This window comes from Hyposmocoma kahamanoa, unplaced genomic scaffold (genome assembly GCF_003589595.1).
Source record: "Hyposmocoma kahamanoa isolate Upper Pololo Valley unplaced genomic scaffold, ASM358959v1 102, whole genome shotgun sequence".
Taxonomy (NCBI): domain Eukaryota; kingdom Metazoa; phylum Arthropoda; class Insecta; order Lepidoptera; family Cosmopterigidae; genus Hyposmocoma; species Hyposmocoma kahamanoa.
Window position 1 is genome coordinate 6,077,349 of NW_020653337.1, and position 11,868 is coordinate 6,089,216.

At 33.5% G+C, this 11,868-nt stretch overlaps 1 protein-coding gene across 1 annotated transcript in view; it reads right to left on the reverse strand.

Moving 5' to 3' along the window:
• LOC113235390 overlaps nucleotides 1-11,868 on the reverse strand; it is a 203,975-nt gene that overhangs the window by 76,118 nt on the left and 115,989 nt on the right. The window contains exon 3 of the mRNA XM_026471071.1: nucleotides 4,223-4,326. Coding sequence (XP_026326856.1) covers nucleotides 4,223-4,326 — 104 coding nt within the window. The remainder of the gene's footprint in view (nucleotides 1-4,222; nucleotides 4,327-11,868) is intronic.

The window sequence follows — 11,868 nt, forward strand, 5'->3', positions numbered from 1 at the left end:
ACACCCAAACTCACGAGAGAAATAAATGTAGGCCATACAAATATTTCTCCCGGCCCGGGAATCGAACCCGGGGACCTCTGCGTGGCAGTCCGGTATGATAACCGTTCGGCCACGGAGGCAGTTGAAAAAATAATGTTTTTCTTAACATAAATAACATTTTCATAAATGTACTGTAACGTTAATGTAAGAATGTTAATCTCTTTAAACTTATCTCTCACAGACACTCTGGAGCCCAAATTATAAATTGCCTTCACCGCACGTTTCTGCAGTTCGTAGTATCTTTAAACCTTTCCTGAAAAGTTGGAGTATAAATTTCTTACACAAGGCGATAGAAATCGTGTCATTAGGACACACTCCTTATAAAAGTAAAGAAGGTCAAGTATACTATCCTACCGTTTATACCGGTTTAAAACATTTATTCTCACTAAGAATTAGTTTCTCACTTACGTGAGAACAGAGAGAAACATAACCATTTTTTTTTTCCGAAAGCATACAAGAGAGGGTTATTCAACTACAAAATAATTATGTTTTACCCGCATCCTAATATGACAACAGACAACACGATCTCAGGTGCTAGTAACTATACAAGCACAACCATGGCTGTATTCACAGACTACGCCCACTGCTTACTTATATTAATTTTATATATACAGATAAACTATACAAAACTCCAAACAATAACGTTGTCACTATTAACCGTAGAATCACAATCTAAAGGTGTGTCAATTGGTAACAGAACTCTGATTGATTTAATTAACGTCGCATGTTTCTCCAAAGATTTTTGGCAGAAATTGAAACTGCAGCTTATATATTATGCCATAAGGCTTTTATGGTCTGCTGTCAATACTGTACAAGAAAATACACTTTAGTCTTACTTTCTAGACGCTAATATATGCACCACAATCGCTTGTTGAATCAGTAGAAGCTCATAGTAGTAGCAGTAGAGCTTTTGTGAAAAAGTTCGTCCAGGGAAGTGCTGCCACCCTTATCTATTCCAGCATTACTGGTTCCGGTTTGGTACGGTAAAGGTGCTTGTGAAATTACATGGGACTTGTCAACATTTCCCAGGGTGAAGGGCGCAATGGCAGTACCCCTAGATATTTGCTGTTTAAAGCTCTGAGTGGCACTGTAAGTGTTATGGATAGGCATGTTTTTACCATCAGGCGCACGATTTGTTCGTCCACTTGGTATTATAAAAAAAGAACAATGTCGGAAATCTGAAAAAGCGAGTTTTTCGTTAAATTTCGTTATTAGTTTCAACGATATGTGACAGTGATTATTATTATATGTTTAACCGACTTTCAAAAAGGGGAGGTTCTCAATTCGACTGTTTTTTATATATATATGTTACGCGATAACTCCGGTATTTGTGAACCGATTTTGATGATTCTTTTTTGTTGAGCAGAGGGTGGTACCTCGGTAGTGGTCCCATTAAAATTTGAAGAAAATATTCCACCTCTACGGTTGGCAAAGTAGGGAATGAATCCGATTTTGCACACTTTCCGGTAACCGATTTCGATAAAACTTGGCAAATAGATGTAATTCCACGAATTTTTGAGGTCGGTTTTTTTAGTACTCTGTACTTAGATTATTGTGCTTAAATAGGAGAGTTGTAGAATTTTACGTATACACTCATGCAGTTCGTATTATTTTTATAACTTTCACGTGATAAAACACCTTTGACGTAAGCTCACATGTAGGTACAACATTGGTTTCATTTTTATTCTATCTTTCACAAATTGCCTATATTAACAACGGACTATCACAATTGCAATTGCATTGCCATATTTACAACAATCAACTGTTTGTTTTAAACTTGCCATTAATTATATCAATGAAATTTCAGTACCTTAATGAATATATAGTTTTATTTTTATTGTACTGAGTAATTTGGATATCTTTAAATAGTTTACACATAGGAACTGTGCATTTGTAAACATTGCTTTTATTTTTTTTTAATATATTTATGTATAATCTGTTCGTGTTCCGAACGAACACATTTTGGTGAAAATACGACTAGTAAGTACATACGAAAATGTACTGTTTACAATTCCACGAAGTACACTTAATTCCGCGTATGCGAAGCATGTAAAGGCAAACTTTACGAGCTTGTAAAAAGTATTTTTATGCTTCTTTTAGCCGTAATAATTTTTGTTGCAATTTCCAACAGCCCCCGAAAGTTTAGGGCGTATCAATGGCATATGGCGTTACAATAACTGACAAGCGTAACAACTACGCATCTGTCCCGTTTATTGACAATATGAATCAATTTTTATAAACCGAATCCTAATTGGACGAAATTTATAATGTGGGGTAAATAATTAAGATACAAATAAAGGCTTGGATGAATTAATTTATATTAATTTAAACCAAAATATGAATGCAGTAACAAATATTTGTATATATACGGAACCAAACAAGGAATAGGGATGTGATAAAATTAGACTGTTAAGCATTATTACTTTTATAACGTTATTGAATATCTTGATATTTTTACTATCAAGTTTTTTTTTGTAAAAAATGCTCCATTAGTTTATTGTTATTATTGATAGGAAGATCGAACAAACACAAAGAAAAATTCCTTCGATCCGACTGGCTTCGAACCAGCGACTGTAGCGTAGCTCCCGCTCATTATTAAGCAACATTACGTAGTTCGAAGATCACATGGACTGTAGTGTGAAACTACGGACCTCCTATCATCTTCAACTCTCTCATTATATGTTTTCTAGGAAACATCCTTACTTTTCTTGATTCCTGAAAGGCTTAGTGAAAAAAGCTTTCGTAGTTTTCTCACAGATGGCACTACTTTTATGTTTAATTTTATTTCTTCCAACATAAGTTAGGTATGTCTTTGAAATATACCTTATCTCATAGGGAATTTATCTGCCTTTCTTGTTATATAGAACATATTCCATATAATTATACAGAATAACATTTTTTTGCGACAATATGGAGTTTTTAAATTGTTTTTTTTTTTACCTAGTGTTTTGAAAAGTTTTTTATTGCATAATACGCTCACCATTCCGTATTACTTTTACTCCATAAAAAGGTTTTGTAATACTGTCAAAAAAAATCACTTAGGAACATCGCGTTTTGTAGACAATCATAAAAGCTTCATAGGAGTGAACATTCTTCTACAAGATCAACTACGCTAAAGCAAGTAAAAATTGAATCTTTTCGTATTTTAAAGTTTTTCTATAGATAAAGCTATAGACAAAATCCTCACAACAGTGTTTTGAAAAAAGCTTTAAATTCTTATCGCCATTTTTATTTTTAAAGAATGATTATAAAGTAGCCGAGAATTTTTTTTTTCTTTTTAAAAAGTAAATCTAAGTTGAAATTAGCTTGAAGAAGCCTAGAACTTCTTGGAAATGGTTTGTTTTGTGAGTTATTTTGTATATTTAGGCTTTCTATAAATATTTAAAACCGAAAATCGATAACTGTATTTTTATTAAGTTTACATTTGCACAAAAATATTTAAAATACAGCGAGCACATTAGTTTTATGACAGGTTTTTCATTACTTTTCACTATGTAATTTAAAGTCGCACGTCACTTCGCGCTTTCTAAACGATTAAACATTGCGCGAAAAAGTCAGAAATATATAGTTTATATTTTATAAGCCATTAAACTTGAAATCTATTAGTATTAAGAGAATTGCGTCTTACGTTTATAACGCTTTAGTTACTTTGGTTTTAAAATAACATTACTAAGAAAACTATCATAGACTATAAATTATCTAAAAACTGTCTACTAGACTAAATCCTGTTCCACAAATGGTCTTCTAGCATTCTAGAAGGGTTACTTGAGAAAAATGATAAGAATCACTCTTAACACTACCTACAGATAATTTGTCAAAGCACTCTTGTGATCTACTAATAAAGTTGTGCCCACTTTTACTTTAAATTATCTAGAAATCTTCTTCAAGACATCTTGAGGGAACTTGAACTCTTAAAATGTTCAATCGAATTAAATTCTATTAGATATCTTATTTGTAATATCTATCTTATCTATAATATCTATCTATCTTAGTTGTATAATAATTATTACAAACTAGTGGAGTAATTGCACCAAATTAATTGAATATCATGGTGGTCAAACATCGTGACATTTATTAAACTTAAAAATCGCATATATATTATATATTTTGATACCAGGTAATTAGTGTGGTCTGACACATTTTTACTATTATACTGAAATAGAAGTTTCAACAATTAACTTACCGTCGAAACAGGCGTACTTGATGTAAACCACCCCTGGAGTCCAACTGTTTGCAGGTGGGTAGTCCTTCGCTAATATAAAACTGCAGTGATTTACTCCTGTACATCTGGAACAACAAAAATACATATATATATACACATTACGTTCAATGTATGTTCATAAAGGGTTCATGGCTATTCACTTCATCGTTATGACGAGTGACTGGTTTCTTGCCACTATATGAATTTTGATTAATATAAGAAGAAACAAATTCGTTTGATCTGCTGATTCGTCTTGGTTTTTTAAAATAAATTATAGACACACGCTCGGCCACAATCTCGTTAAGCGACGACGATGGCACTCGCTTGCCTAAAAAATGTCTTGAATAACTCCAAATTATACTTTTCGGGAAACACAGCCGATAGGGTATTCAATTCCTTTGCCATACGCATTAGAGAGGAGGAAGCAAAGAGCTTAGTGTGAATTGGTGGTAGGTATGTCAACGACGTGAGGATGGAGAGTTCTGGACTTCACAGTCGACCGAAAGAGGAACGGTGAGGGTGGAACCAAATTGAAAAGTTCCAGAAAAGAAAAGAAGAAGAAATGTATCCGAAAGAAAATCGACAAGCAGGCTACTTTACCGGCAGGCTACTTTACCGGCAGGCTACTTTACTGCCGCGGTCGAGATTTTGTAGCTTCGACTCCACAAGAGAATTGTTGTCAATAAGTCTCTTTACTTTTAGCTTCACCGAGTCCTTGGACTGCCTTGGCAGTTAACTGGTAATGGTTCATTCCTTAGCTTAGCTGGCAGAGCGTAGACCTGGTATACCGAAGACACAGGAACCCAGCTGGATCGAATGAACAAACTAGTGGAGTAATTAAAAAAAAATTACTTTAATAAAACATTATGTTATTTAATAAACTTCATGTAAGAAGAATAAAATTAAGGGTGTCTTCAAATTTGATGCTTACGAGTAATTTCATCAGCACCCTTGCCCTTTAAAACCAAATACTGATTGGCGGGAAGATTGCAGTACTTCCTTAGACGAACTCTTTCACAAGTAGCTCTACTTCTACTCTCTTCTTTGTTGTCACCCACAAGGACATAGCAATATATATACCAAAAATTATTCAGATTATATTATGTATAATCAATTTTTTTTTTAATTAGATAACGTACCATAAGTTACTCGGATCCCAAAGTAGGTAGCTAAAGAACTTCAACGATGCCAATTTAAAGCTGGCTGGTCGCCAGGGACCCAAATTTTTTGCCACAAAAGGCACAAAGCTGCACTACAAGAGTAAAGCTTTTAAAATTTATATTCTACTTTATTAGAATTTATAGACTTTCATGTACTCCAAACTTCCGGTACTCTATCTATTGATAGGCACTCTACTTTATGGAGCTATAGATAACATCATTTAATTTCCACCTTTCCCCCAACACGTTGAATCAGATAAGAATTAAAATTATCATGTATTATGATGATGAGAGCGATGGGTAAATTTTGATGGTTATTGACCTGAGACTTGATTGCTAAATCATGTTTGATTTGTTGTTTATTGACGTGATATAGACAATGTTATTGTCTTGATACTAACATATTAGATATTTTAAAGTATTCGTTATTTGAATCATCGATGTAGTTCATATGACCAGCAACAACGTTTTAAGACTCGATACAACCTAAAAAGACTGATTGATTCGACATAATAGTGAAAGTGTCGAACTTTGAAAAAATATATAGTAAAAGTAAGGACATACACTGATTATTATACGGTGTGAAAACACGATTCCTAAAAATTTTCACGTTAGAAAAAAAAACACGAACTTACCTCGAAATTTTATAAGAAAACCGCTGTATTCAATATGTACTTTACATATACCAATGAGTTTTTTATATCAACTGAACTAAATAGAACACGTATATATTACTATATATATTTTTCAAATGACTTTGTTTGTAAAAAAAAATTCTGAAATAAAGCCAAAGTCCCTGCCACTGGACCCGAACAATAGTCCCGAGTCAGTACGAGTAAAATTTGAATTGTAATATTTGATGATTCTAAAATTTGAGCTGAGGTAGTATCGACTATTAATTATTTTATTGAGGATAGTACAATAAAACATTTAAGGTAGTTCTCGCGTGTTCGGCGTACCAATGCCTACACGTCTCTCGCAGCGTAGGGTTGTCACATTATTGCTTTAGTTGTACCTACAGGTTCCAAAACATAATTTGAAAATATAAAGGTGTCCGTTAGAGTATTCGTGCTACAGTGAAATATCCTTTGTCAAATGCAGTACTTGCATATTTATATTTTTTTATCGACATCGCGGTTTGGTATCGCGACTATGATGACGAAATACAAAATTGAATGAGAGGCATAAGTAAAGAAAACAATTATAAACTTGATACAGAAAATTATTTTAAATATTTTAAACACCGAACAAACGCTTCAATTCTATAATAAATAGCGGGCTTTACACAGACACTCTATCGCGCGTGATACAGCAATTGTGCGTGATTGAGCACGCGTGTAAAGACGTTTCATGCACGATTGTGCGCGCAGTCTTCCCGCGCGCAATTCTGTACGCTCCTGATCACGCGCGATTGATTTGACTGTGATAATACAGTACGCCATAAAGAGGCGCGTTTCAGTGTGGCAGGGTTTATATAAACTCGTACATTACAAAAATACCCGCGCCCGGTACGCTTCCGCGGCCGCCTCTCTGTGGCCAGAACATAAACAATTCATGGCGCGTGTGATGACCCGCGCTATGCAATGTGAGTTCACCGCGAGATTATGCGAATGTGTGCATCCATATATGGCGCGCGGCGGGCGTGCACACATACGAGACGCGGTGCTACGTTTGTATGTAGTTACCATACTTGTATCTAACATACAACTAACTTACATTAATACGCTGAAATCAAATCTGAAATTTGGTTATCGATATCTCTTTCCAGCAAAACATTCGTTTCCTAGAAAAGCATGACCATTTCTTTCGAATGCCTGCATCTGCATGCATTGTTATTCAATTAAATTGTATTCCGCTTCGCATTGGACCATCAATTTGTATCAATTTTTGTAGCATTTCCTTTTCGTTACTTTTTAAATCTCAGTTTAATTTTAAGGCTTTTATTCTAGAAAACATGCTGAGACATGAGCGGTTTAATTTTAATAAAAACATCAGTAGCCAAGAAATGCTGGACATCTTTTTCGTTATTTAATAAGTACCTTATTACGTACCTACGGATGAAACTAAACTTTGAAATCAGAATGGGTAAATTGTATTCCGTGAATCATTAACCACAAAGCTGACACGAATATTAATGAAGTTAACTGCAAATTAAAGTCTTGCGTACCACAGAGTACAGTGTTTTGAAAATAAAATAAAAGGTTTACGGCTACTACAACACTTTAACCGAATGAAGTGAAAATGACCAGCGATTTCCATCTAAATGATGGATCGTGAGCAAGCACAATAACATGTGCTTTCATTTCCGAAGCTAATGGTGGAATGCAGGTTAAACTACGATTAAGGGGCAATTTTGTCTCTATTGGATGTTAAATGGATAAACTGTACGTACAATGCAAAACAGCTTTAAAAAAAACGTGTGCAGTTTTATATTATTTCCTTTATGGCGGCCGCTAGACTTGTGCCAGTGTTAGTTTTTTAAGTATAATATATAATAAAAATTATGGCGATCATCGCTAGTGTCAGTTGAGCTTTTTTCTTTTTTCTGTATTTTATTCTTAGACTATATTTTTATCCGTCCTTTAAGATTTTATTAGCGCATGAAAATGACGTTCTTGTTTTTTAAATTCTTCTCATTAAGGAAAAGGCAAAAGTTAAAAGCCACACAGCAAAGACTTGCCGAGTATTTCATTTGCCAGGCATTAAGCCTCGTCTTCCGTGAATCACCATGAATTCTCTTTGATGGTTCTGCATTGTGAATATTGGCATACTAAGCATAAGCAATTTAACCGCTACGTTTTATACTAGGTTTGAAATTAAAGAAATTGTTGCAGATTTGACTTAGAATTTATTCCAATGCCATAAAAACAATATTAAAAATACAGGGTTTGACATTCATTTTCTTTTCGCTTTTTGGCAGCTCAAAAAAAATGGAAAAAATAAAGATTGGCAATAGAGTGTCACAGTCAAATTGGAACAATTACTATAATTATCTACTTACATACAAATTAATCTTCTTTCCTGATCTTTTCTTCCAAAATTGTACATCTTTTCTATCCCAGAACTCCTTTTTTCCCATTTTACTGTAGCAAAAATATTAAAAATAATAACTTTGGCACGGAAAAATTTTAGAAGAACGCGAATTAGACGAAAAAAAAAATTCGAATTCGGTCCATAGACCATTGCCATTCCGCAAGGAAGTTAACTCTATAGTTCCAAATGTGAACTGACCATGAACTGACTACCAAGCTGAAAACTTGATTCTGGCGAAATCATAAGAAGACTACCGCCAATAAACTTATGAAGAAGAAACATATAGTGAGTTTTACATTATACGCACCTACTTGTAAAACCAAACGACTAAATATACTTGTATTTTTATCCTCTAAGAAATATACTAACATACATTGGGATTGTAACAAAACGCTTGAAAAATGTCAAAAAAGAAATGTCAAGAAAGAAGAAAAACCAATAAATGTTTGGAATACATCCGAAACGTGATTCCTTTAAAATTTATAGGTATGATTTGGTACGTCTAACACATAGAACTATAAAAGTAGCTAACGTGTTGTACGACAAACAAATTTTGTAGACTTTAAAAGATTGATTGTTTTTGGAAATATGAGTAATATCTACTACAAAAGACATTTTATTCATCCCAATTATTTCCTTTACATTCTATACATTGTGTGTCTCTTCGCTGTGCTAAACCACTTTGAAGTGAACTTCAATTTACATCATAAAGAAGACCTTTACTATTATATAGTACCACCTTATTTACTAGATAAGAAAACTTATATGGCAATAGATACAATTGAAAAATATCCTATAATTTGGTGGTGTAGAAGAAATTACGATCAATATAATATATACGAACGCACTATTCAGTGTGGTAATGTAAAATGCTTGATTCGACGGTATTCTGAAGAAGTACAGACAGATAATGCAGCTTACGTGTATCATCCAGACCACTTAACTGTAAGACCGTCGCTACTTCTCCCAATAAACCCTTCTATAGCAATTTGGGGTATACTCTTCGAAGAATCACCTAACTATTGTAAAGAATGTTACATTGATAAAATATTGACTCTATTCAACTATTCCAGTACTTACAGCAGATATAGTACTGTCCCATTCCCCTTACAGTGGATGATATCCTTAAATAACATAACAAGTAAGTTGTATTTTGTAGAGACGTCGAAGAAAAATTCATTTCTTAAAGAAATATCTCCAATAATATATCTACAGTCTGATTGCGAAACAAGTACACAAAGAGACTTGTATGTAAAAGAATTGATGAAGTATCAATCAATAGATTCCTATGGTAAATGTCTGAACAATAAAAATTTACCAAAGAAAATGCTTCGACGAAATCATCTTCTAAAATTCAATTCATTGGAAATTCTGAGATTAATAGCAAAATACAAATTCGTAATAGCCATCGAAAATGCTGTCTGTGAAGATTATATTACTGAGAAATTCTGGCGGGCTATACATTTGGGTGTAGTACCCATATACTTCGGATCTCCGTCAGTAAGGGATTGGTTTCCTAATAACAAATCAGCTATATTGCTTCAAGATTTCCCTACTCCGGAATTGATGAGTGCACATATCAATAAAGTTATGCAGGATGACAATTTATACGAAGAATATTTGGAACACAAAACAAAAGGAATTATTTCCAATAAAAACCTTATTAAGGAGGCAGAAGAACGAAGTTACCAGTTGCATTTTAAGTACTCGGTGGAGAAATTTCAATGCTTTCTATGTGAGAAGCTGTATAAACTTAAGGAAAGACCATTGCCATATAATGTTATTGATAGAAGCCATTATAACTGTCCTACACCGATTTCAGCGTTGACACAAGACGTGAATGATGATTGGGTGAGTTTGATAAATTCCACGACGGAAAACATACGCTAGCAAACACACTGGATGATCTACTTGAGATTGATGTACTGAGCATATCGAATTCCAACATGTTCTGTGGTTCAAACCGATGATATACGCTGTGTTTCCCTCGATGACTCACTGTAACATCTTGAGGTGTGTTCCCACATTTATATGTGTGAGGAGCGTACGAACGCCTGAAATAATGCCATTATATTTTTTTATAGACGAACACGTAGTCATATTATGCGATCGTATTAAGCGACGATGTTAAGTGTTTGTTTAGTAAATGCCTATTCATCTCGAATTTGAGAAGCCTAAAGTTATAGCTTTTGTGACACAATAATGAATACGCATCTTACTTAATATAGATTGTTAATTTTATTTTTTTATTTTTTTATTTTATTTATTAATGGTAAACTAGAAGTATATACATTTATATTTCTAAATTAAACAACGAAGTAAGCTAAATAAGTTTACACTTGTAGAAATAAAGTAACTTAAATAAGTAAGCACTCTAATAAAAAAAAATCAACAGAAATAGAATTTTACAATATAACTTTATAAAAAGACTATCCTAAGAAATAAAAAAGAAGTCGCTGAGTAATTTTCTCGCTGTGACAATTTTGGTATTGAAGATATCAATATCTATTTTATTAACCAGGTTATTGATGTTGTTGCAAGCTCGCAGCAGAAACGAATTCTTTCTGTAATTGGTTGAAGCTATAGGTATGTCAAATACTTTGTTAACCCTGAAATTACGTGTGGGAGTCAAAAAGTTGAGTTTATATAGTAATTCGGGACAATCAATTATATTTTGAGAAATTTTTAGAATATATGCGCAATCGGCTATTTAACGACGCATGTAGAGGGGAAGAATGTGATGAATTTTACAAATGTGCAGGTAATCATTATTATGATATTGTCGCTTAGTTCGGAAACATAAAAAACGAATGAATCTTTTTTGAATACGTTCTATACGCGAAATGGACACCTCATATTGCGGGTTCCAGATCTGTGACGCGTATTCCAGAATACTGCGAACAAACGTACAATACAAGATTTTAACTGTCTTAATATCCTGAAACTCACTAGACCGATAAGGTGATAATCTTGCCATCGAAACGGTAAATTAAAAAAGAACACGTCGAATCTACTTTTCATTGTGGATTTTAAAATGTGTATTCTAAAATGCACAAGAAGGCGGGAAGGAATTTTGTTATAAATATCTAAACATGATAAATAGAAAAGTGGTTGCCTTCGATCTATAAATGTCGTCGTAAACCTGAATGCATTTATGCCGTCGTCTCGTCTTCTTATGGTTCGATGTCCATGACTCGTGTTTGAGCGACTTTTTTGGAAGTAACTCAGTAATTATATTGGATATTTTAGAAAAAGTTTAATTTAAGTACATAAAGAGAGCTATCCGACTATTTTTACTTGATTAAGTTTTGCGAGCACTTGAAAAACATGAAAATCTTCCAGTGTAAAATAAAATCTGTAGTTAATTGAAATTGCACTTGTTATGATTGCAGATTATTTACAAATAATAATAAATGACATTTTTATAAAACAAAT